The sequence below is a fragment of the Alexandromys fortis genome, unplaced genomic scaffold, assembly GCF_014885135.2.
Source record: "Alexandromys fortis isolate MF-2015 unplaced genomic scaffold, M_Fortis_MF-2015_v1.1 scaffold_69, whole genome shotgun sequence".
Lineage (NCBI taxonomy): Eukaryota > Metazoa > Chordata > Mammalia > Rodentia > Cricetidae > Alexandromys > Alexandromys fortis.
Genome location: NW_026067951.1, coordinates 367,000 through 394,384, shown reverse-complemented (window position 1 = coordinate 394,384; position 27,385 = coordinate 367,000). Strand labels below are relative to the sequence as shown.

The following is a 27,385-nucleotide window of genomic DNA, read 5'->3' as shown; positions in this document are numbered from 1 at the left end:
AAGGAGGGAAAATATGAGCAAAGAAGTCAGGACCACGAGGGGTGCACCCACCCACGGAGACAGTGGGGCTGATCTATTGTGAGCTCACCAAGGCCAGCTGGACTGCGACTGAAAAAGCATGGGATAAAACCGGACTCTCTGAATATGGCGGACAATGAGGGCTGCTGAGAAGCCAAGGACAATGGCACTGGGTTTTGATCCTACTTCATGTTCTGGCTTTGTGGGAGCCTAGCCAGTTTGGATGCTCACCTTCCTAGACCAGGATGGAGGGGGGAGGACTTTGGACTTTCCACAGGGCAAGGAACCCTGACTGCTCTTCAGACTGGAGAGGGAGGGGGAGAGGGGTGGGGGGAGGGGGAGAGGAGAGAGAGGAGGGGGGAAAGGGAGACGGGGAGGGAAATGGGAGGCGGGGAGGAGGCGGAAATTTTTTTTCAATAAAAAATTATATTAAAAAAAAAAAGACTTCGTGTGGGAAAAGAACATCAGGCTCTTTTTGCAGGATGCTGTTTCCTCTGAAGACAGTTGACTAACCCATGGAATATTCAGATCTCAGAATAAATCATTCACTTTCAACTTCAGTTATAGAAAAAAGTAAAAATCATTTTATCATGTTCTTGCCTCATAAATTATATCTATATTTTGGTCCAAAAATGACTAATTAATGGAGTATTCAAATAGTACTTTATAGTTAATGACATTTAGTTTATATATAGGTAAGCTTAAGGACATCTGAAAGCATGAAAGAAATACAATCAAAGGAAATAGGTTTTTTTTTGATGAATAGGTTCTCCAAATATTAAGTGGAGAACAAATAAAAATATTTTTAAAAGATCACTTAATAAGATAAAATGTTTCTTGCCCAGAAATAGATCTGACCACTGAGGACTGAGTGTCTATGTCTCTGGGTACTCAGCTGGGTAGCCATCAGCAGCCACTATAGCCATACTAGTGTATGGGTAGTTATTCAGCAGGGCACTCATTGACAGTCAATGTAGCCATACCAGTCTATGGGTAGTTATTCATCAAGGCACCATAGCCGTAACAGCACAAGTTATAATGTTTGGACCTTGAGCTGGGACCTGAGGTTCTTTGAATTTCTTATTAGTAAGGAGTACATGAATAAAACATCAAAAAATTAATATAGGAAATAACTTTCTTGGATTAAAGAGATGGCTCAAGAGTTAAGAGCACTGGCTACTCTTCCAGTGGACCTGCGTTCAGTTTCTAGTGCCCACATGAGCCAGTTTACAACCACCTGTGATTCCAGTTCCAGAGGATCAGATGCCACCTTCTAGCCTCCACAGGCACACATGCCGTGCATATATGTACACACACACACATACACATACACACACACACGTAGGCAGAACCCCCAATGCATAAACTTGATAAAATAATAATTAAAAAAGAAATAGATACCTCATAAATATGTTCCACCAAAGGACCGACTTCCTCCTCCTTGTGGGGCTCCTTTTCTGGTTCCCAGTTGTGGATGGGCAGAACAATCTGCGGAGGGTGGGACACTCTGGAATGTGTAATATTAGGTTGATTACTGATGAGTGCCTTCTAAGGATGTCTTCCTTGCATATTACTATATAGTTACACTGGTTCCAGAGGAAGCAAACTGCTCTCCAGTTACCTGGGACTATATCTGACACGCGGTTAGACACTGTTAGTAAAGCATGCCAAAATGACCGAGGGAATAGTGGAGACACAGAAGCACCATGTGTTCTTATGCACTGGCCTATAGTCCAGTCACATTTTACAGTTCTGTACATCTTAGACTAGGGAACAGGGCAGAGCGCATTGTTGAGTGGACATGAACAATTCATCACATATATGGACATTTATAAAGCCTGCTATCCACTCTTTGTAAGATGTGTATGTGTCTCCTGGCATAGAGGTTATATAATCCCTGCTTTAACCCAGAGTAAGAAAGAGGATGTGTGTGTGTGTGTGTGTGTTTGTGTGTGAATATATCTAGGCTCCTGTAAGATGTATTCAATATCTAGATAAAAAGATATACAGTTTCTGGTTAAAAATGTCTGCATAGACCAGTGGACACTCTGTATATATTCCTTCTTTGTAGAGTCTTTTGGTTCCTGTTCCTGAAGAGGGCAGAGTCAGACTCAGGACCAGGTAGAATCAAGTGTGATCACAGCCTAGAGTTGTCTTACAGACAGTTTGTAGGAAAAACGAGGCAGCACTAAGTATTGCCATCATCTATGTGCAAAATTAACTTAGCATTTCCAGTGTATACATAGACAAACTTGATGAGTGAAATTTAGCTTGTGGCATCCTGTGTACCTGTGTGTGTGCGGTGTGTGTGCGTGAGTACACATGCGCTTATAAGTACTCCCCTCTTCTGGAGTAGGTGGAGGCCAGAACTTGATGCTAAGATGTCTGCCTCAATTGCTTCTGCACCTTATATTTGAGACAGGACAGCTCACTGAACTTTGCGCTCACTGTTTTGGCTTTGCTGGGCTGGCCCAGCAGCAAGCCCAAGGAGTCCCTCAGCTTCTGCAGTTCTGTGTTGGGGTTGTGGGGTTTGCACAGCCACACACAGCCTTTTCCATGGGTTCTGAGGGTCCAAACTCAGATCCTCATTCTTGCACAGCAAGGGTTTTACCTTGAGCCACTCCCAGCCCCTGAAGTAGAATGTTAAGAGATACTACTTTCTAGAACTCTATTGAGAAAAGGTCTCTTTGAAAGAATATTCATTTTTTTTAGCTAAAGTTAATTTCAACAGAACAAATCCTTGCATGGGTCTCAAATGCTGCTTTGGAAACATTCAGTAATTACTGCAACCTCTAGTAACTCCAGCATTTTTTTCTCTTCTAGGCTGTTCTATGTATTAAGTGTTTATTCCTCTTTCCCGTTGAATAATATTCTATGGTATGGTTTGTTTACCATTGACTCACTGGGAACCATCTGGGTTGTTTATAGTTTGAGGCTCTTACAAATAAATTTCTACAAACATTTATATAGGAATTTCAGTGCAAGCTTAAGTTTTCATTTTCTGAGAATAATTTTTTTCTGGGATAAATAAAAATAGTTTTTCTATTGTTGAAGTTTGTTTGTTGTCAGGAACTTAAAAACTGAGGATTTGGTTATATGATGCAAATTCTTTTAAAAATATAATAGGACCTGTCTCCTATTTCTATTAATTTCAAATAGCAAAGAGCATCATTTATTGTCTTGAACAAGGTTGACTACCTGCTATGGATAGAATCCAACATAGGCTTTGGTTATTCATGGGTTTTTCTCTTATTAATTTTTTCTCTTATTATTTATTTATTCATTCATTCTTGTGTGAGAGCATGAGTGTGTGTGTATTTTTCCATGGCTCGTGTGTGTGTATTTGCCATTGCATGTATGTGTGTGTATTAGACATGGTGTGCATATGTGCATGTGTGTGTGTATTTGACATGGTGTGCATGTGCACATGCATGTGTGTATTTTCCATGGCTTGTGTGTGTGCATGTGTATTTTCCATAACATGTGTGTGTGTGCATGCATGCACGTGTGTATTTGCTATGGTGTGTGCATGTGTGTGGGTTTTTTTTTTGTGTGTGTGTGTATGTGTGTATATTTGCCATGATATTCCTGTGGAGGTCAGAGGATATCTTGTATGAGTCAGAACTTCTGCCATTTTGGTTTTGATCCTGGGGATAATAATTGGGTCCTTAGGCTGGGTAGCGAGTGCATTACCTGCTGCACCCTCTCGTGGGTGCTGCTGCTTCCTCTCTCGATACAGCCTACCCCACTGAATTAGTCTGAACAGGCTGTGTATTCTGGTAAATCTTTATGAACCTAATCTACATCGTGTTGCCACTGAAGGCTAAGCTTACTTAGTGCAGATCAGTGTTAAATCAACCCTTTGTCATGTGAATTGTTTGCCAACTGGCTAAAAGACAATGTTGATGCCGTGTAGTAATGAGTCAAATGGAACAGTTCTAAGTACTTTTACCCCCTCCAAAAAAAAATACTCTACTTAAGATTATTTTTAAACTATTAAAACAACAACAAATAAAAATGGGCTTAACATAGAGCATGATAAAGCAGCTCAGAATAAACTCCAGTGACGGAAAGAAAATGAGGGTTCCTGAAGGCTGACCGCGGAAGATCTTCCACATAGCAACTACTTGTTCCTTGAAGAATTAAACATTGGAACCAATGTTTTAAAAGCATAATCAGAGGACAGAGTTTTGTTATGCGATATGGCCAAAATGAACATTTACACTGTCAGAAAATAAACTATGGTCAATTGTTGGACATTAATGCAACAACTAAAACAGCTGCATCCACCCGAGAAACCCGGGTTTAATTAGCTGTTTGGATTATTGCCAATAAGGAATAGAAATTTCTTTTTTTCACTGTACCCGATGGCAGCAATACGTGAGGAAACATTAATTCCCTAAGACGAATGTGTGAGAATGAAAGGAGTTACAGCCTTTTAATGCCTTCGAATTACTTATACATTATATGGAAAAAATCCCCATTATATGAAAAAAATTAATTTATTTACAAAATTTTAAATTTAGAATTACAAAGCAATTAATATACGTGGTATCATCATCATTATTGTTTTTATTATTATTGGTTTTGTGAGACAAAGTTTCTCTGTATAGCCCTGGTGGCCTGGAACTTGCTCTATAGATCAGGTTGGCCTCAAACTCAGAGATCCTGCCTCTGCCTCCCAAGTGCTGTGATTAAAGCATACACTACTATACCCAGCTTGGTTTCTATAATTTTGGGGTTGTAAAACTAAAATGAACTACAGAGTATTGAGCGGCAGAGATTTGTGAGCCCAGATATCCACAGGCCTATAATTCTAGCTATTCAAGAGTGGGCCAGCAGGACTGAAAGCTCCAAGGCTGCAGAGTGAGTGAGTTCAAGGCCCACTTTGAAAACTTGTGAATTCTGCCTTGAAAGAAAAAGTAGAAGGAAGCTCAAGAAGGTAGCTGTGTGGTGGAGCTTTACTTAGCATACCCAAGGTCCGAGGTGCAGTAAACAACACACCCAACCCAAATAATAAACAATGACAAGTGAACACTAGTGACAATTCTGAAACCACAGGAGACAGCAGAAATAAATGCTATATTTTCTCCTCTGAGCTTTTAAAACAGTGGCTTTCTTTGAGAAAGAGAGAAGGGAATGAAATTAAAACTCAACAAAAATAAAATACTAACTACTAACTCCATATCACTGTACTACAACTAAGTCACTGCCCTTGAGTCAGACGAATTGGAGAAATTATAAAGCAAAAAAATAGAACTGAGTTCTAAGGAAACCCAACATAGCAGCAGTTTAGAATGTTGCTAAAGTCATTCTTTTTCCAAGCTTGTGTGTGCATCTCTGTGCATGTGTGTGTGTGCATGTGGGTATGAGTATGCATGTGTGTGTGTGTGAGTGGTGTATGCTCGTGTACATGTGCCTATGTATGTCCATGTATGTGGATGCCAGTGGCACTAGCAGGTGTCTTCGTCTATCACTCTCCAGAACAGTTTTTGATATGGGTCTCTGACTGAATCTGGAACTTACTGACTGGAAAGGACTCACTGGCCAGCATGCCCCACTGAGCCTCCTCTTTCTTCTCCTGCAGTGCTAAGACTGCAGTGATGCATGCCATACTTGGCTACTTAGAGTAGTGGCTGGGGGTTGGGTCTTAGGTTGTCATACTTGCTTGCACTGCAAATGCTTTATTGACTGTGCCATCTCACTGGCCCTCAATTAAGTCACTCTTAAAGAAAAATATATAGTGCTAATATTTTTACAAGTAAAAAAAAATTCCAAAGATAGAATTTCTAGATAGAACTAGAAGAGAGAGATGGAGCTGGGGGCAGACACACACACACACACAGAGAGAGAGAGAGAGAGAGAGAGAGAGAGAGAGAGAGAGAGAGAGAGAGAGAGAGAGAGATTAACGGGGGTCGGTGGAGGAGAAAGAAAGATCAAATCCACTAGGGAAAAACAACACAGAAAAGCACAAAAGAGACAAGAAGGAGCAGAAGCAGAAAGAGATGTGTGGCCAGGTGCTGGAAGAGTAGCCACCCTTCTCCTTGTTCCCCAGAACAAGGCAGTGATGGAAGAAGATAGGTCTAGCCCTGAGAGGCACAGTATCAAGAAGTCCGAGGCTGTGTTTAAGTCTAAGTCAAGAGAGGGGAAAGAGTGCTACTCAGGCCCTTCTGAAATCAGTACTTCCTGCCCTGGGGGACCAGAGAATTCCCAATGGGAGTCAAAAACCAAGAAACCCAGACTGTAGACCTCAGCTGGAGGTAGGCAAGAGAAGACAAGGGGCTGGGAGAGAGGATGACACTCAGGCACACATTCTAGAAGGAACACTCAGCCTTCTGAAGGGTGGGGTGTGTGCTGGTGCTGAGGCTGGAGAGATGCTCGGAAGTTAGGAACATTTGGATGTAGGAATGCTTCCAATACATTCAATGAATCTGGTATCCCTTGACATTCAAGAAAGAAAATGATACTATAAGAAAATGACAGATCAATACTTCTCATGAGCATAATAAACATAAAAGTTACTAGCATAATTCTAGCCAATTCAAGTCTGGAATATCTTCTCCAGAAACAAGCTTAGTTTAAACTTTCAAAACAAAAATTAAGCAGCTCATGGACCCGTGGAGAGGGAGACAGAACCATTTAATCATCTTCATAGACACAGGCAAAGCACTGGACAAACTGAATAGGTATTCATTCTAGCAGTTCTCAAGCAAAAATGAACAAAACGTGAAAGGGAACAGCCAGAACGTGGTAAAGAGCATCTATGGAAATCATAATGTTAGCATCCGGCTAAACATGAAAGACTGAACCACTGTAAGAGCGAGAATAAAGCAAGGATGTCTCCTCGCACCACGTCTACCCCATCATGAACAAGAAGGACAGTCAACAAGTCCAAGAAGAGGTCTGGCCTTGGTCCTCATTTCTGCACGATAATTTCTAAGATATCAGCTGCCAGAAGTGACAAGGTCTGAGGCTTTGGGCACACTAGATATTCCAGCAAGAGGAGTTGCTGTGATAGTGTCTAATCCAGAAACTTCAGCAGTGTAATTTACACTGGAGACTTGGTCGTATCATCTCGGTCAGCTTGGAGATGGATCACTTGGGTGGGTGGGCAATCCATCAATAATGCCTCTTTACAAGGACTAAGGGAACTTTGCCCCTGAGGCTTAGGGCACGGCAGGCGGCACTCCCTGCATGCTGTTACACACCAGTGTGGGGAAGTAGTAGGTCATACCCTCCAGACAAGGACAAAGAGAAGCCAGAGTTTGTCACTTGTCCAGGTCCTTCTTTATATCCTTCTTCCTTTGGTGAGCTCAATCTGATTTTCCCCCAGTTGTAACCTGTTTCTGTGGGCTTGATAGATTAGGACGGGATCTGTAAGCTGCTTGTGTGACGTGACAGTGCTTGTGCTAACTTGCTCTCCATTGCTGTGATACAACGTTCTGACCAAAGACAACTTTGGGAAGGAAGGTGTCTATTTCGGCCTATAGTTTCAGGTATTAATCTATTGCTGAGGGAAGTCAGGGCAGGAACACAAGGAGAAACTGAAGCAGAAACCCAGGAGGAGGGCGGCTGTTTCTGGCTGATTCACAGGGCTCATCATGGAGGAGGGCTGTTACTGGCTAGCTCACAGGGTTCTGCTCAGCCAGATTTCTTACACAGCCCAGACCACCTGCCTAAGGATTGGATTGACATCCAAGAGGTCTAGGGAGGCTGGGCCCTTCCACATCAGTCATCCATCAGATCCGGTTCTTTTGGGGGATCCGCAACTTTGTAATTGGCTATGCATATACAGTTTGGAAAGTAAGAGGGAAAACAATTTTTGTTCACAGGCAACATATATATGCAATAAAAAAATTCTAGGATACCAACAAAATGTCACTGCAACTCACATGCTTACCAAAACATGAGGACATGTTCCCCCATTTCAAAACTTCCCATCCCTGTTATATGGCACAACAAAACATGAGGGCATGGTCCGCCATTTCAAAACTTCCCATCCCTCTCACATGGCACAGCAAAATATCTAGGGCTAGACCCTTACATTTGAGCAAATGATTTGTTTTAAAAGTGCCACAGTAATGAAAGGGGTAAAATGGTGGGCTCTCCAGCAATCAGGCCAAGAAGAAAGAGATACTCAGGAGTGAAACGCACCTAGGGCCTTACCTCACACCAGCCACAAAAGTTGCCCGGAAAGAATTGTGAACCTAAAAACATAAAGCTAAACATTGGGGAAAGGAAAGGATAAAGCTTGCTGTGAGCCCAGAGAGACAGCTATTACCCAGAGAGGACACAACAACACAAACCATGACAAAACCTGTTAATAGATTTTCATTCTTTACACAACATTGTTAGGAAAATATAGAGTCAAACACATCACACGGGGATAAATTATTTTAAGGCCAGATACATGGCAAGCGATTTCCTACCCAGGACATGCAAGGGGTTTTTAACAAATCATTAACAAGACAAACAATTTCATAGTGAACGAATGGATGAAAGAGCGAAGCAGATACTTCACGGAAAAAGGAGAGACTAGTGGAAGACAACCCTGGAAGAGATAAAGAGTACAACTAGTCCTTAAGCAAATGGACTCTAAAATGCACACTTACTATACTAGAATGTATGTGTGTATGCATGTGCATGCGTGTGTATGCAAGTGCATGCGTGTGCATGCATGTGTGTGTGTGTGTGTGTGTGTGTGTGTGTGTGTGCTGGCATGGATGGGAGACTTGGGACTCTCTTGCTTCCTAATGGGAATTCACAAAAGGCATGGCTCAGCCCTTCAGCCTCCCGCAAGGCAATTGGGCAAGCTCTTATAAACATGCATTTACCATATAACTCAGTAGTAGCTCCATTTGGGAGAACAAATATCCCAACAAAAACTTGTATGTGAATAGCCATAGCAGCTATGTCTCACTCAACCAACAGGCTCAGAGATTAAGGCTGGACCACCCTGAGAGCGAACTTTCACCCAGTTCTTCCGGGAGTGAGATTTGGTAAAAGTCATTTACAAGTGATTTGATGTCAGTCAGTAAAGTGAGTAGCACACTCTAGCTGGCCTTGAAATACCACTTCTTAGCATATTTCTTCCATATTGTACCAGAAGATGTGCATGAAAAGTTCTAAAAATTAGGGGTGTGGGAGCTCCAAACGTTCATAGAATGGATGTGTGATGGTGGAATTTTACAACATAACACTCTTGTATCAATAAGCTGATGAATTACAAGCATAGGTGCTAAGATGGGCAAATCTCACAAGCATTTATGTGAATCAAAAAAAAAAACAACAAAACAACCCACAGTAGTGAGTATTAACAAGGTCATAGAATAAGGTTCAAAAGACTATCTCATAGGAGGGATACAGTCACTGTTACTGGGAGTGAGCTCCGGAGACAGATTGACTGTGGCTATAGTTTAGCTTCCAGGGTTTTCTAGCAGTGTTCACAACCCCCTGACTTATACATGGAGGGAATGAGCATACTGAAACGGCTCTGCATGCAGAGATCCTGGAGGAGTGAGCACCAGCCAGGACCTGTGGAAAGGAATGCAAGCAGGATCCTGGAGCCCAAGGAGAATGTGGATTAAAATACCAGTTAACGCTTTTAGCTGTTATTGATCCGAAGAGAGAAGAATTACAGTAACAAAATCAATACAAGCCACTGCTACGACCCAATTTCCTTCTTCGCCAAGCACGGTTTCTCAGCTGGGAGTCATTCAAAGACTTCCCTTGAGCTTCTCCCTCCTCACTCCCCTTCTCAAAGAATAGGATGGATGGACAGACCAGGATGCAGAATGCGGAGTCATTGATGCTCATAAACATGCTAGCAGTTTTCCAAACTCACAACAAGATGGGCAAGGTTAAATGACCACCACATTAAACAATTCTAGTGAAAGTGAGAATTTTCCTCTGGACAATCATACATCTATCTATCCAATTCGTTTCTCGTTAGTGGTATTCCTAGTTTGGTAACTAAAGTCTTGGTCTGGGCAATTAAGTGATCTCTTGCTTTGATATCATTAGACTTAATTGTTTTACAAGGTTCATTTTGCTTGCTGATGGCCGAATGCTGAGCAGGAAGGATGAAAACCAGTAGCTGAACTGAACAAGAATGTCGTTTTGTCTAGTTCTTCATTGTAAGTCTTTACATACAAAAATTAAACTTAATGACGCACCACACTTACCCTCTTATTTCTACTTGAGCGACAGCGGTGATGTTGATTCGCAGACTCACAAAATTACTGTCTGGATTGTCCTTGTTGGAGCTGAAACAGCGAAGACATGATTTCAGTACACTTTCTCACAGTCACAAGAAACCTTCTGTACATCACAAGAGCAAACCACATTTCCAATTTCAGCACTTGGGAAAACCACAGCATTTATTCTACAAAATCATAACCATTTGTCCAGGGAGACACTAAGAGCTTTGGGGATCTATAGAAACCAATCAGCTGTCCCTGGGGTGACGCCTCGTTTGAAAGCACAGAGGCGATGGGAGAAGCAAGTACCTTTTAGTTAGAATAAACCGAAGGGGCACTGAATGGCATTTGTTTTCCTGCTTCTACCTCAGACAAATTCTTTTGCTTCCCTACACATCATGCCCAGTGCCATTCAGATAGGAAATGACAGCTCCGTCAACTCCAGATTTTCCATGCTAACAAATGGAGACCTGGCATAAATAACTCGGGGCATCTCATAACTGGGAAAACTTTTGGGCTTGGCTCTACAGTGCGTCACACAATATGCTGTTTTGCCGGCAATTTTTATCTTCCTTATGCTTTATTTCTTAAGTTAATGTTAATATTTAAATAAGTGTTTTATTATATTTATAAGTTAATACTACTATATAAAATAAGTGATTACAGTCATTTTACCCTCATGAGCTGTCCATGGCAAGGAACAAGAGGGATTAGAAGCCCGGCTACAGCATTGAGAGGCATGAGAAAACTGGGCATTGCATAAGCAAGCGGTTCAGAGGACATGGGTACTTGTGAAATGCTTCAAGAGTCTTGAGACAGCATGACTTTTGTAACTCCTCTTTGAATATGGCAGAAAAATTTAAGTTTGCTGCCTTTCCCTCAAGCAAATAGGATTAATTATCAATTATGAAACTGAACTTTGTAAAAAAAAAGAATACATGTGAAGCAGTCAGGGCTTAAAAGGAAAATTAACTAGAACTCCCAAGAGGCTAAAGCAGCGCCTGGTCCTTGGATGTAGCTGCCACCCACACTTCATGCTCCCTCTGTGCCTTCATCGAAGTCAGAGATGGAGCTACCACTTTGGGTGGTGGTTATAGCCAGGTTGGTAAGAAGGGAGAGCCTGCCCTGTGGTTCTCATGAGTGCTGCTTGGCTTCAGTGGGCAAGCTCTCTCTCTGAGAGGGTTGTTTCCAAAGTGCCTTTGAAAAGACCTTGTTGGTTCTATTTACTGAGGAGACAACTTAAACTGCCAACACTGGTAAAGATGCAACTGGCAGATGTCAGGCTCATTCCCTGAAGGGAACTTCCCCCTGCTAAGCTTGTGATGGAGTCTACAGGAACTCCCAGCCCCCCTCCCCCAATTAAAGTTCCATCTCCAACCACTAATTTCGCTATTACCACATCTGGGGGGAAGGCTTCTTTATCCCTTTAAAAAGAAAGCATTCAAAAATTCAACTACTGGAAATTGTCTTTGAACTTGAATTTAAGATGAGTTGCAGAGGATGTTTTGATTTTTTAATCACATTTATTTATCTAGGCACTTATATATGTGTATGTGAGTATATGTGTGTGCCACAGCACGAGACTGGAGGTTGGGGAAGAACTGTAGGAGTCGGTTCTCTCCTTTAAAACCAAGTAGGTCCTGGGGAATTGAACTTGGTCATCAGGCTTAACAATAAGTATCTTCATCTGTTGAGCCTTCGTCTCTGACCATCTCCTTTGAAATTCAGCGAGAGCAGAGGCTGACATAGCTCAGTCCCCGATTGTGTAGTGAGCATAGCTCTTTCCCAGTACGCCAGTGTGGGTCACTTTGCACTGTGGCAATGCTGGCAAGGTTCCCGGCAAGGAAGGATCTGACTTGCTATATAACTCATATGCTTCCTTGACATCTTTCCTGGAAGGAAACTTCCCCCACTAATACCATAGCTACATGCCAACAAGCAACCCATCATCATAAGACCCTGGGTTATTTATACCATCCCCTTAGTTCCACAGAAGGAATGATGAATTTCCCTTCTGTAACTATAACCCATGTCACATAAAAAAGACATTTTTTTTTCCTTATTAATACAACGCCATTTCCTATTGACTTCTGTTTCCCAATATTCCTTCTATATGCTCTGGCCTTTGGAATGCCAATGAAGACATTACATGTCACTTAACCATGACTGAGAAAGCGACCTCCAGGATGTTCACGAAGGTGTATATGGAACTGTGTCCTGCACTTCAGGGTGGAGAGCAAGTTCCCCATACAGAGACAGGACTTTGAGATCATTTAATGCAATTATTTGGTAACAGGAAATATTTTAAGTAAATTGGTGTATGAAGCCAACCTACTGTCTGACTTTAACTTGTGTAAAGGGGCATTCATTGTGGAGCACGGTAATCAATAATGGAAGAGTGCGGACTGTGGAGCATTTGGCCTAATTTAGTTTTTGTTTGAACACATTTAACTGGAATGCAAAGCCACCTCTGTGCATCCTTACAAGTTTGCCGTTAGCGAGCAAAGCATGCAGATCAACACCTTCAAATTCTTTAGTATTTGTTGTGGAGGTGTCCTCAAACTCCTTTATTTCCCAAACGCATTGAAAATTCGATCTCTGATGCATAACCCAATTTTTTTCTGCATTTTTATGATTTTCAAAATAATATGACAATTGTCTTGAGCAGAAGTGGAATATGATCATGACTTGATTTTGGAAGAAGGTACATACATGCTAACCATGTTGTCATTTCTGATTCTGCCATATCTAACCCTTCATTGATGGATTCAGTTTTTATAAGAGGAGCATCTTTCCACACATGACAAAAGGCCTCATACCCGTAGCGCAAGGCTTTAGACCCATGAAGGACCAATGATGTCAACAATGATGGGGAGACACAGAAACCTCAAGTGCTTTTGTCTAAGGTGACATCAGTGCCCACACTTTAAGATTTAAAACTTGATAATATGCACTCACAAGATTTTAAAAATGAAAAATCTGGAGGCCACATGATTCACCTAAGATTCACCAGAAAAAAAAAAAACACTTAATTCAAGAAGGTGAGAAGCTAATTAAGCTAATTACAATCCATAAGCTAATTAAGGTGAGAAAAAAGCCTCTGAGCCAGCTAGAAGGCTTCCTTTCCCTGGAAAGCTGCATCAAAGCTTTGGGTGGAGGCAGGGAGAGGGGGTGGGTAACACATTTAGATTTAAACAGTTAATTCTTATCCTAAGATTTTTATCAAAACTTTAGTTGATGTAGTTATTAAGGAAGTATTCTACCATACAGAATAACTCTCATAAAATTTATCATTCTCTAATATCTCTCTGTCTTATAAGATATTAAGGTAAATTACATAGTGTTTGATAACCAACTAATAAACACCAACTTTACAGCCATTTGCATGGTTTCAGCAAGGATTCCACGTGGTAGGCAGAATATAAATAATAATTGGAAGTGCCCATGAGCCATCTATATTAGTGTTTTTTTTTTAAGATTTTTAAATGCTTGACTGCAAAAGAAATCCATTTGGTAGGGTATCTTGTTAGATCTATATTTCTCAATAAGGAATCATTCATGTACAAGACAATTGTACTGCATTATATATTAGTTATATCATATTATATCTATTTCATTCCATTTTCTTTTCTTTTAATATGAGTCTAGAATCATTTAATTGATTCCATTACAATGCACTAAAGTTTGTATCTGAGGAAACCCAGCATGCATGCTTCATTTCTCTGGAAGTCTTCCTGCTCATGACATATTTCTAGTCATAAAGGAGTTAACAGAATAGAAAAGGAAAGGGCAAGGCCATGGCCAGATCCATAGGACAGGTGGGCAGCTGTATGCATGACTACTAGTTACTAGTGAAGGACCTGGTCCCCACACAGTGTTAGGTCATGTTGACCTGCACAGAATGCCACTCACACTATCCAGAGTCTGAGTCCTTCCCGAACACTTGGGAGATGACAAGATTTCACTTAGAAGATGTATTTTCTTCTCCCAGATTGCCCCCAGGAATGAGCTGACTGCCTGCTGAGTGCAGAGTGAGGTTAGGTTTAGTACTTTCCTCTCTATAGTGTAGTACAGAACAGTCCGGAACAGTACAGTACAAGAGTCCTGTGTCCAGAAGGAGGAAACATGGAGGTGAATCAACAGAAGCGGGGAGTTATTCAAGACACAATCTGACTATTTTGCATCCTGGCCTTAATCTCTTTCAAAATGCAAAACAACAACAACAACAAAAACGGTGAAATAATTGAGAACAATAAAGAAGAACGGGGTGGTGAGAGTCTAGATTCTAATTCCAGGAGAATTTTTAATGTACAGGTACTTGACAACAGGGCGCATATTAACCACACATCTCTTCATTCATGGGTTCTGTCAACAAAGTAAGGATTTACTAACCTTCTGACTTGGAGATCAAAGTTAATGCTCGTATTTGTTTTCTCAAGACGAGGAACAGCAAATCGGAGGCCCAGAGAAAACTAAAAGCAAAACACAACACACATGGGACACAAAGGTGTTTGCAGGAGGACCTTATACCCAATGTGACAGTCCCACCTTAGCCATTCCGCCACTCTACTCCAACACCATCACAGCCTTCCATCCCCCACTCGGGATGCCTGGGAGGTAAGAGGGAATCTGCTAGGAGACCACAGCGACTAGGAGACTCAGTTCAATACACACTTTGGCTCTTTCTATTTGGTCTTGTTGCCCATCTTCTGCTACCGCTCTGATGTAGAACTTCTAATAACACAATATAGAAGATTTAGAGAACTGTGGTGCTTCTGTTTGATGGATGCAGTGTAGCTGTAGGGATCACAGCTGTGATGCCAATGCAATAATGCATGTGGCAAGTCTAATATAGTGACGCTCAACCAAGAATGATGGTTACAGAGTTCTGTGTGCCATGTACGTTAGCTATGGTCTGGGAAGTCCACACAAGCAAAATTATTATATGTTTAAGTAGACTGGGCGTGTGCTGTAAGGAATATTGCAGGAGAGCATGTTGTAGTCAGGTTGGGGTTATGGTTGTGAGGATTCCTTTGTCCTCCTTTATTTTCCAAATTGTGAAAAGTGCTCCTGAAAATAGGGTTGTAAGTGGAGAACAGGGAGCCCATGGGGAATCAGGATGAGGAAGTGAAAATGGAAGGTAACATATACACAGTAACACCCTCTGTATACACCATGGTGCTACATGGTCGTCCAAGCAATGTTCTATGCCTTGTTTGTCTTATCTCAGGGACACTTATGTTGACATATTCCAATTCAATAGCTATCAGAGGATTAGAGCAACAAAGACAGATTCCAGAAATGGCCCTTACAGCTATTGCTTTGTGCAAATGAAACCAGCAACAGAAAACAATGTTATTTAATCAGCAGCAATTACCTGTGATAATTTATCACAACTCCTCTTCCCCATGGTCCTTACCATGATGCTATATGCATTAGCATCATTTTGTGCATATATGTTTGTGTGTGTGTTCTCATGTATGTGCATGTGTATATGGAAGGCAGAGAATGACAGAGGCCTCTCTTTCTATAGCTCCCTACCTCATCACCTCATTTCTATTACTGTTTTGTTTGACAGATCTCTCACTGAACCTGGGGCCCCAGAGATCTTTTTGTGTTACCTCCTAGAACTTGGTTTCAGGCTGTTCCAAAGCACCTGGCTGGGAGATCACACGAGTCTTGATTATAAAACGTGTGCAATGCTTTAATGGCCCAGTGAGGAACTGCTTTACAATTTCAAATGTGTCCACTATTGTTGGATCTCTGCATATGCTCTTCTCTCTTCTTTGGGAGATTTTTATCTTCACTTTGTCTTGCATTTTCTACTTGAAGGGCTTTTTGAAAACTTAGGCTTTGTAACTCAGGGTAAAAGAGGCAATGAATTGAATGCTGTCGTGGCCTAAGACAGGTAAGCGTTCCTTTCTTATCCTCTGTCTCCATGATTATTCTTTTCTCACACAGCTTATGATGTTGCTAATATCAAGTGCCCTGCTTCATAGGAATAAAGTGTTTCCATATTATCTTATCAGATGTTTGCTAAGTAGCAGGCTTATGGTGGTACACCAAGAAGAATGTGATAAAAAGTGTTGAAAGAATGGGAGTGGGAGTGTGTCCTTGTGCACACATGCAGTCATTGTGTTGAAGGCTGCCTAAAGTTAGTCCTCATACAGAACAATCCATATAGTGCTGTGGGATTCCCCGCTGTATGCTGTGAATACAACTGGTTAATAAAGAACTGTGGTATTCACAGTTTTGGCCTGTGGTAGGGCAAAAGAGTAGAGCTAGGCAGGGAAAACTAAACTGAATGCTGGGAGAAAGGAGGCAGAGTCAAGGAGAAGCCATAGAGCACTGCCGGAGACAGATGTGCTGAAACTTTGTTGGTAAGCCATGACCTCATGGTGATGCACAGATGAATGAAAATGGGTTAAATTAAGATATAAGAGTTATCCAATAAGAAGCTAGAGCTAATGGGCTAAGCAGTGATTTAAGTACTATAGTTTCTATGTGATTATTTCGGGGCTGAGCAGCTGGGAACCAACAAGCAGTCTCTCTCCCTACAACAATATAGAGTGAAGACAGACAAGACCTGTCAATTTCCTATAGGTAAGCATCACAAGCAGAGGCTGGAAAGATGATGGCTCAGTGGGTAAGAGACCTTGCTGCTTGTTCTTCTCTGGCCCCTGTGAACCATCCTGCACATGTGGCATATACCCATATGCATAAATAAAATAAAATTTAAAAGTCATAGATTAAAATGTGTGTCACTTTTTTCCTTTGGAGAAATTTGCAAGTTATGAACCTTATTAGCACATAAAAACTATTTTATAGCATCGTGGCATCTACTTGTTTACATGTACATGTTTTTTTACACATAAACAACTTTTCTCTTTAAAAATCAGAAGTCAGAATTGTAATTACTGAGTGAACAGGCTTAAATTAATAGTAAAAGTCATTTGAAAATTTTTCTTTTAAATTTTGAGCCTGGGATAAATATTCCTGGGTATTTATTTATTGAATGGTTTTAAATAGTAGGACTGCTTTTTCACCTGCAATTTGCTCCACTCCGTGGCCAGAGAGTGCTTTTTAACGTGCAGCATGAAGAGTGAGGGAATCAACATGTTTTATACCAAACCAGAATGCAATAAAATCCGGTGTGTTTGAGGTCATTAGAGGGCAAGATAAGCAACCTATTAGCTTTCTTCTACAGGGACCTGGAGATAAATGAATCCAAACAATTTACTTCCCTGCCTTCTCCAGATTATTTGCTGGTAAAACGGATTGATAGCCTCTCACATAAACACTCCCATGGTGCAGACCACACTGCCATTTCCCTCCTTTTTCCATTGTGGCACTGGTGGCCGCGTGGAGTTCAGTTTTACTCACAGTCACTGGTGCTTTGAGATCATCTGCCATCTAGATTTAACAGTCTCAGTACTAAACGAGAATGAGTGACCCTATCTGAATGCTGGTGTCGATACCCTCATGTCAAACTAGGTTCTTCTTGTCTTTCAGGTAAATACATATTGCATTGAGTGGTGGGATTTATTCCCTTGCAAACTAACAAAACCGAGGTTAGTTTCTAACTGAAAGGACTACCATGGGAAAATGTCTTATTCTGTCTTTCATATCTTTTTTTCAACATCCATCTGTTGTTCATTAGTTTCCATTCAAGTACTTTGCACAGTGTTGTAGACCAGATAGAACCTGGGCTTTGTGGTCAGGCCTGGTTGGAATCCTGGTTCTGCCTTTCATCACCAGTGTGACTTCGGGCAATGTGTTTGTCTTTTCCAGGCCACAGTGTCCTTGTCTATTAAACAGGTGAGACGCAGTGGGATAACACTGACACAGGTATTCTCTCGTGATGGTCTAGGGACACAGAGGGCATTCGGTACATGAGAGCTAACAGGAATCTGTTAAGGGATTTCACTGGCGTTGAAATGTTTAAGTTAATGAATGAATTAATTTTTTTATACAAGAAGTAAGTTTACATGATTTCAGCTAGCCACGTTTTTTAAATACCCAAGATCAGTGTACTCAAATAGTGTAAAGGAGTAAAATTATGATTGATTGTACATGCTCCTGGAGTACACATTGGGAAGAGGTATTATTTCAAAAAAGGTTGCTGACGCTCAGTTCAGGTTGTGAAACACTGGAATAAAAGATCGATTTGCCAGAAGACACATCAGCACCTTTGAAAGGCAATCGGGACTCTCCCCAGGGATGCATAGGATAGGCAACAGGACCCTGAAGTCCCCTTGAAAGGATGGCCAAGCGGCATGGGTGTCTCGAGCCCACCAGGGAGGTATCCCCATGCAAAAGGATGCTATCATAAACTTTCACCAAGTTCTGTTCAAACAGGACATTCCGCTGATGACAGAAACACCTAAGTAAGGATTAAAGAGAGGATTATGTACATTCTCTTTATTGTGATTTAGTTGTGTGACCTTTTCAGAGTCTCAGAATTTGTTCCATGGCTTCAAAATTGCTGCTGTTAATATTTATTATGAGGCGTTGCTGTTGAGCAGTTAAGTTGAGTTGAGCAAGTTATCCCGAGTCAGTGCCTACTCTTCTCTCTCAAGATCACTACTCGGCTTATTTTCCTTTCGCCGCTATGATCTTTGTATTATTTTCCAATATATTTTATTTAAAATTGCTTGATGAGAGAGAGAGAGAGAGAGAGAGAGAGAGAGAGAGAGAGAGAGAGAGAGATGTGTTCAGGTGTTCATAGAGGCCAGAAGAGGATGTTGGGCCCTCTGGAGCTACAGTTATATTGTGGGGGTGCTGGAAACAGAACTCTAATGCCCTGGAAAACAGAGCACTCTTACTGTCGAGCCGCCTCTCTACCCCTATTTTTCAAACATAGACCTAGCAAAAATCATTTACAAACCAGGTGTGACTATTTCTAACATGAAAATACTATAATATTCACATGGGAGCCATATTGGAAAAGAGTTCTCTTTGCTTTGCTAATGTAGTTTAAAAATTATCTCCTCTCCCCCTTTAGACAAGGCTGGCCTTGAACCCACTGTAGCTTGGGGATGGGCTTGAATTTCTGGTCCTCTTTCTGCCAGCTCTTGAGTGCTGGCATTAAAGGCATGTGACTACACTTTTGGTTGGTTTACACAGTACTGGGGCTCGAACCCAGGACTTTGTGTGTGCTACGCAGGCATTCTACCAAGTAAGCTACATTCTTAGCCCTCTTAAGTAGCTTATTTTAAAGCTTTTAAACTTAATATTGTAGTTTTAAAATAAAATCTATATTAGAATTAAAAGAAAATAATCAAAGGCAAAAATGTGAGGTGCATGTGTGCTCATGGACTTTCTGTGACTACAAGATGTAATATATAAAGTCTACAGAAAAGTGTGTGAAAGCATAGATCTGTCTGTGGCTTTGACCCACCATTATCACTCCATGTAGGTTAACACGCTAAATCCCTGTCTGCTGGTAATTTCCTGGGCAATCTGTTTTAGCTGCTGTTTGCTGGGTGCTAATTGGGGGAGTTTCCCACTAGCCCTCTGTAAAATTCAATCAGTCAGAGATCAGGAAGGACTGCTGGTGTTCTCTTACGTTCGTGCCAGCCACCAAGGGGTTCCCGAGGTCACACACCACCATCCTGGTCACATTTTCCATCTTGTATTCACAGCTCAGCGGCCTTAGTCCCTACAACAGGAAAAGAGCACCGTTACGGAGTTCAGGGGCAGAATGAGTTACATCCTGTTGCATGCGATGTGGGAGGCCCAGAGCTCCCCTTGATTTCAAACACCTGTGTGGGTCATGCTGCACCAAGTTAATCCAATCCGATACCATCGACTCAAGAGCAAAATCCGGAGGAAAAAGAACAAGTTAAACTTTAGGAGAAGTTGTGTAAACACGTGCTTTGCTAAGGAATAAGAGGCTCGGACAGTACTTATGTGGACATTTTGTACTTTCACTGTCTTAATGTTAAACTCAGAACAGTAAGATCGAAAAGCGATCAAACACGAACAAAGAGATTTATTCCTGACGTTCCTATCACAAAAGCGAAACTATGAGGATGCACACAGTTGCTGTGTCTCTATGGCCATTTGCAGAAGAATTGCCTTGAGCCCAGCTTCTGACACATCACAGAGGAACCCTTTGTTAGATCTTGAGTGTCAGATCCTTCAAATATTTAAGATGTAATTTTTAAAAATTGACTTTTTAGGTGAGCATACAAAGAAATGAGTATTTTCTTTCTTTTTTTAAAAAAAGTATTTGTTTTCTTAGAGAGAGAGAGAGAGAAAGAGAGAGAGAGAGAGAGAGAGAGAGAGAGAGAGAGAGAGAGAGAGAGAGAGAGAGAAAGCACACATATGTTTGGGTGACTTTGAAGGCCAGAAGAGGGTGTTGGATCCCTGGGTTTGGAGTTACAGGCATGACACTGTTGTATTTTCTCTCAGCCCTCACGGAGGCATTTTCATACCTATGTGCTATATACACATTGCTTTCGATAGCCCCCACCTGTATTGTACCCCACATTCTCTGGTGAATGTTCACGGTTTGTGTTTAACTGGTTCTTCCTCTCTATGCCCTTCTCTCTACACCCAATCCTGATCAGAACTTCTGAATACTCCAGCTTGAGGAGGTTCCCGTTTTTGTCTGAATAAGTCTCAGTTTTCCTGAGAGACCCTTCTTTGCAGCCTCTGCCCCTCCCAAGCCCACCCATGTCTTCATGGTTGGGCAAAAACCTACCCTTCACTTTCCACCCCAACTCCTTATCTGTCTTTCCAAACCTGATGGTGTAGCTGACAATGTCTTACATTTCTCCATCATTTCATCCTAAGTCAATCTCTGCCATCAAATTGTGGCCTGCCCTCTTCATCCCCAAAGATAATATATGAATGGCTTTCACAGTGAAGCACCCTTTGGGGAACATCCGGGAAGTCAGTAGATGAAGGTTTCTACTATGACAATCCCTTACTCATCTACTACTGCTACTAGGGTATTATATAAGGAAACAATATGAGGTTTTCAAGGAAAAACTTTAGAAATGTTTCTCCATTCCTTTCTACCTTGGGACACCGCCCCCTCCCCAACCCTCACCCAAACTAAGAAAAACCAAACCAAAAATCTTCTAGTCTCTACATGAGGAACTCTATAGTCAACACATTGAGGCTGTATATGCATTAGCATGGCAGGACTTCCGGAAGCTGTCCCTGTCTCAGTGTCTGGAGCGGAGTTTGCACAAAGCATCTGAGCAGGGTAGAAGCAGTTCACACATTGTCCCCTAAAGAGGCAACAACAAGGAGGTGCCTGGTCTAGCACCACCCAGGTAAGCACGCAGAGTCTGATGAGTGGGAAAGAGCCGAGTGACTGCAACTCGGCTGAACTCGCTTTAACGCAAGGTTACAAATACCGTGCAGAGGGCATGGTAACCATCTTACACAACTTTCCACAGCCGGCAATCTCTTTACTCAAAGGTAGGTTTATTGGGTATTCATCTTTACAACTTGCAACCTAGAGTAACAACACAGAGATGTTTCATGCTGAGATTATTAAGCATGGAAGCAAAACAAAATTAAAAAGCTTTCGAAAGTATCCATGTTTCCCCTGGCTATAACTCAGGGATTTAGTTTTTATAGTTAAAATGCTTGACTTGCTTGAAGGTGGAAGATCACATGTACTTTTTAAAAATTTATTTTTAAATTAAAAGTATTTATTTTATTTTATGTGTTATGAGTATCTTGCCTCTATGTATGCATGTGTCCTGCATGCCTGATGCCCAAAGAGGCCAGAAGCAGGCACTGGATCCCCTAGAACTGGAGTTATGGATTCAAATTAATATGTGGGTGTTAGGAACCAAACCCAGTTCCTTAGCAGCAAGTGCTCTTCACTACCCAGCCATCTTGCCAGTTCCCAAAGACACCCTTCCCCCAGGCTTCCTACAAACAGTTCTTTGCCATCAGTTGAAACATTCCCGCCCCCCATGTCCCCTTCACCCTCTTTCTTTTTCTTTTTAGTCTTTATTTTCTCTCTCTCTGATGAAAAAAGAAACCATTTTTTCCTAGACATTGCTGGATTGTTTTTCTCACTGGTTCCAGGGACATTTTTTGTTCTAATCCATTTCTGGCTCATAGAGCATTCTTCGCTCCCTTATTCAGTCACTGAAAATATTTATCTTGGGGCTGCTACTTTACCAGGTAAACAAGACCCCAGGTCCTTATTGAATCTCTAATCATGGCAACAATTCTATCAGGTGAATTATAATAAGCAATGGAGATACAATTACAGAAGAATTCACTGTTTTTTTCTTCGTTTGTTTGTTTTTTTAGTTAGAAAGCAAATAGAATTTAAGGAAGGTATGCATACGTGTTTAAACAATCAGAGAGGACGTCCTGGAGGAGGTAGCATCTAACTAAGCTAACAAGGAAAGGGCTTATTGATAGTTCAAAAGAGGAGAGATTTGACTGGTTCTGGCAATACAACAGCCAAGTAACTTGAGCACACTGCACAAGTCTGCTTATGTACGAACTCTAGAACAAAATTGATTCTTCTCTATAAGGTCAGCATCAGGATGAGGCAAATTCAATGCTTGCAAGAGTTCAAAGCAGTAGCCAAACCACAACAACTGTGTAGTGCACGTTGATAGTCTTCATTATTAGCTGCCTGCAGTTATTAGTAGATTTTAATTATTATGAAGACCCGAAGGATAAATATAAAGAGGTCACTGAAGAGGGTGAAGTTAGAGAACTAGTGTGTCAGTGCACATTAGAGGGACGAACCGAACAGAAATTCACTAGAGCTAGAATTTAGGTCATGGGGCTGAATGAAGCAGCAACTACTAGGGAGGCTGAAGGTACAGGGGCAAGGAAGAGCATGAAAGAAAAAAAAAGAAATATATAAATAAAGAAGAGAAATAAAAAAGAGAAAGAAAGGAAGGAGAAAAAGAGGGAGAAAGGAGGAGGGAAATATGGAGGGTAGGAGAGGGGAGGGAGAGAGAAAGGAAGGAAGAAAGAGAGAGAGAGGAAGAGGGGGAGGAAGAAGAGAGGGAATGAAAATAAGGAAAGGAAAAAAAATTAGATACAAAAAATTACGTACGTGTCTAGTCTCATGGATTCGTGTTTTGTTGAATTATTTTCTCAATTTAAAAAAAAATGAACCGAACAGCAATCAAGTATCTTTGACACTTAAAATCATTATGCATTTCTATTCAAGAAAGTGATTTAAAAGTACATACACTCATCAAATTGTGTACTGAGACTTTTCCTGTCAAATCCATCCTCACTGGCAGGCAGGACAGTTAGAAGGAAGTCTCCCTGCTCTTCCCAAGAATATTTGCAGTTGTCATGGCATTTTCCTCCCCCACTGCAACTCTCAGCATCCCCTGATATTCTAATTTCTCCAAGGAATGATCGAAAATGCTCCCATTTTCTCCTTCCTCTAGTTATGGTGCTTTTATGTTTGTGTCTCTGTTATTTCAGGAAATAATAGACAGACGGTGAGTGCAGCTCTCACCCAACACATCGCGGTGTTCAGTGGCCATTTTGAATTGAAAATGCCATCTCATGATAAAACCTCTGCAGGCAAAGAGAACAAAAGAGAAGGAAAGGTGGAAGAGACGCCTCAGGGGCTAAGAGCACTAACTTCTTTTACAGAAGACCTGGGTTCAGATCCCACCAGCCCCACTAAACAGCTCATAGCCACTTGTAACTCCAGCTCCAGATGATCTGACAGCCTCTTCTGGCCTCCACACACATATCTACACACACACACACACACACACACACACACACACACACACACACACACTAAAAATAAGTCTTTTAAGAGGAGGAAAAAGCATGTCACCTACATATACTTACATGATATATAAACAAATAAACATTTAACTTAAGTGTGTTTTTTTAATATTTCTGGGTTCCTGTCAAATTTTTGTTTTTATTCCCTATGCATCATCCCAAAGACCCCTGAGTTTGTTTTTAAAAAGCCTCTGTTTTAGAATTTTTTTTTAACAGAACATCCATCCAGTTTGTTGTTCATTTTGCCGCAATGGAAAACACCAGCGAGCTCTTATCTGTATCTTTGGCTATGAACATTGTAACAGACATCATCCATAATCTCAACTGAGACTGATGTTTCTTTCTTCCTTTTTTCCTTCGTTTTTTCCTTCGTTTTTTCCTTCCTTCCTTCCTTCCTTCCTTCCTTCCTTCCTTCCTTCCTTCCTTCCTTTCTTTTCTCTTTTCCCTCTTTCCCTCCCTCCCTCCCTCCCTTCTTTCCTTCCTTTCTTCCTTTCTCTTTCTCCCCCCCCCTTCTCTGTTTCTTTTGACAGTATCTCCCTATATGTACAGGCTGTCCTTGAATTTGTGACCCTTTTTTCTCTCCCTCCCAAGTGCTAGATTATAAGGATACACATCCACACCAGGCATTTCTTTTGTAACTTTTTAGATGCTCTTACAATGACATCACATCAGACAGATCACTTTCCATGACATTGCTCAACCATTAGACTATGAAAGCCCCTTAGAGAATGTGGTCTTGAAAAAGTGGTGGACACATAATAAATTTTAGTTAAATAAATCCAACAGCAAGCATTTGTGGGGTGCTCATGCTATTCCTATGCCTGAGAAAGAATGTGAAACTTAGTCTCTGCCCTTAATTGAATGTCTTGAGCAGTTCTGAAAAAGGGGACCTGCCAATCTCTCAGACATTTATAACAATGTGTTTGGTTTGTTTGCTTGCTTATTTGTTTTGGTCTTTTTAGTTAGTTTGATATGTAGCTCATGTAGGTCGTCAACTCCTGGTCTCATTTGCCCCAGCCTCCTGGCTGCTGGATTAGATATATGCCCCCACTGGTCTATTTAGAATGTTTTTCCAGACAAAGCAATTAAGAATACTACAGGTTCCCAGGACACACTGGATGGGAAGAGTCGTGTTCTGGTAAAGATCCAAAAGGCCATAAATAGCAATTGTACCTTTTCAATAAACAGTGACATTGAGGACCGGCACACCAGGAAGAAACAGGCCCTTCTCTGGTCGCAGGCCCAAAAATGTGGACTAAGAAGAAAGACAAACGAACTCGTTTCCTTTGCAGTTTCTGTCCAGCCTGTTATCAGTGCTCAGCAGGACTGGTTGGCTCTTCTTCCATCACCAGTAATAAAAACCAGGCCTCCTGTGATCTGCTTGGAACTTAAACGAACTCAAACCAAGGCTCACAAAGTCAGTGAGGAGAGGGGGTTAGCCTGGGAAATGAGTCATCTGCCTCTTTGGCTGGTCTTTGCTTTGCTTCAGCTCCTGGTCTTTGGCCGATTCATCTTCATACTGGGGCAAAGAGAGACTCTAATACTTCATAGCCCATGTTCTCCTGGGCTCATTGCTAGTCTGAGCTGACGAAGGAAGGCACCATTCGGGATCTCTTTTGAGAGGAGATTAAGTCTTGTTGATCAGACTTAGTGTTTATGTGGATTCAAGCCTTACCTTGCTGTTGCGCTCAATCCCAACATAATCTGCTTCCTCGGGGATCATAACGAAGAGTTCAGCTTCATAGGCTCCTTCTCCTTCATTTCTTGCATTTATTATGAGCATAAGGTGATTTTCATCCCCGATAATTATCTGATGTTTATCTCTAAAAAAAAAAAACAGTTTAAAAAGAGTGATTATGTAGCTCAACATCACATGCTTCATGAGTCTATTTTGGAAATTTAAATACTGTGTGCCTGTAATCTAAGCACTCAGGAAACTGGGGTGGGAGAATTGGAATTCGAGGCGATCCTGAACTATTGAGCTTCATAGCAACAGTGTGTCTTCAAACAAACAAACAAAACTAATGATTTAGGAGGAAAAAAAGAAAATGTCAAACGCAAGGCTAGGACTGAGAAAGAAGGTACCTGGTCAAGCAGGGCTGATTTAAGGGAACAATTTCTGAATGGGGAGGGTGGGAAAATGTTCAGTGATGTGCAAGCAACTATTTAACATTTGTTCTAAAAAAATAAAACCGATACATATCATTTGTGGATTCCAGTGTTGTGTCCTCCCACCGTGACCAATTTGAAGCTATCAACACACTGTTCAGTCGGCTAACAAAACTCCTGCAAACTTAACATTTGACTTCGGAGCCAGAATGAAGAGCTCCCAACTCCTCCATATCACTCAGAACACACAGTAAGGAGAGAGCGAGCTGTAGGGAAAGAAAGAGGGCGTGTTTAGAGACAGCAATAGAGGGAGGACACACAGCAACACGGATGAGAAGAGGGGAAAAGAGGCAGGCGAAACAGGATCGCAAGTGGCTGATAGAGGGTTCTAAGGTATTTTAAGAAGCTTTGCTTACTTTACACTCCAAATGAAATCAATATTTAAAAATGCCTCTTCCACTCCCCTCACCCCCTCAAAGCTATTGCTTTTGACACTTACTAAATTATGAACATTGGGACAAGTCCCCTTGAGAGATTCCCAAGTGGATTCCAAACGCTAGCAGTGCAGGAGTTCCTGGGAGAGAGGTGTCCATCCCACTTTTCCACCAGGGGTGTCTCAGCCCTACTCAGATTTCTTTCCACAACCCAACAGGGCAATGACCAGCTCTGGAGTCAGGCCTTGCCATCACAAGCAGCTGTGAAGCCCTTTGATTCTCATTTGACTCTCTGACACTTTCTGCTTGACTCCCTGGTGTGTCTTTTAAGTCCTCCCCCAAGTAAATTAAAATTAATTTTGTTTTGACAGTTTTAAGGAGGCCTTTGAATCATGGGGTGCTGCAAAAACAAGTTTAGTTAAGGTGTGGACTGAACCGGCTTGTCTGAACCCTTTCTCACTTGACTGAGGTAGGTAAACAGAACCTGAGCCACACCACACATGGGTTTACTTTCAACAAAACCGCTTTTGCGCCCCCCCCACCCACTCTTGCTGAAAGATGAAATGGCCCAGGCAAGATCTCAGGGTCTGTCACTTGACACCAGTGACAGAGGACTGACCAGATCAGAGGCCAATCCAAAGTGTGGCCCCTCTCAAGAATTCCATGCCGCACTCCCCTACTCCCAGTTCTTGGGAGAATATACTTTCCCCAAAGCAGCTTTAAGTAAACACCCATAGACCACCAGGTGTGATGCACGCGTTTATTTATTTAAACTTACGGTCTAGCTGACAGCTTCAAGTCGGGGACACAGAGATTGTCTTCTCCACAGTCCACCAGGATGTGAGCCTGTGTTGAGGAAGTGAGGCATCA

General features: G+C 41.6%; 1 protein-coding gene across 2 annotated transcripts in view; it reads right to left on the bottom strand.

Annotated features, from left to right (window-relative positions):
- The window catches only part of Itga8 (integrin subunit alpha 8), a 174,179-nt gene that overhangs the window by 48,558 nt on the left and 98,236 nt on the right, over nucleotides 1–27,385 (bottom strand). For both annotated transcript variants that reach the window (XM_050150524.1, XM_050150525.1), the window contains exons 19-24: nucleotides 27,294–27,361; nucleotides 25,648–25,795; nucleotides 19,786–19,878; nucleotides 14,610–14,689; nucleotides 10,203–10,283; nucleotides 1,420–1,525 (exon numbers count right to left, since the gene is read on the bottom strand). In XM_050150524.1, the coding sequence (XP_050006481.1) occupies nucleotides 1,420–1,525; nucleotides 10,203–10,283; nucleotides 14,610–14,689; nucleotides 19,786–19,878; nucleotides 25,648–25,795; nucleotides 27,294–27,361 (576 nt within the window). The remainder of the gene's footprint in view (nucleotides 1–1,419; nucleotides 1,526–10,202; nucleotides 10,284–14,609; nucleotides 14,690–19,785; nucleotides 19,879–25,647; nucleotides 25,796–27,293; nucleotides 27,362–27,385) is intronic.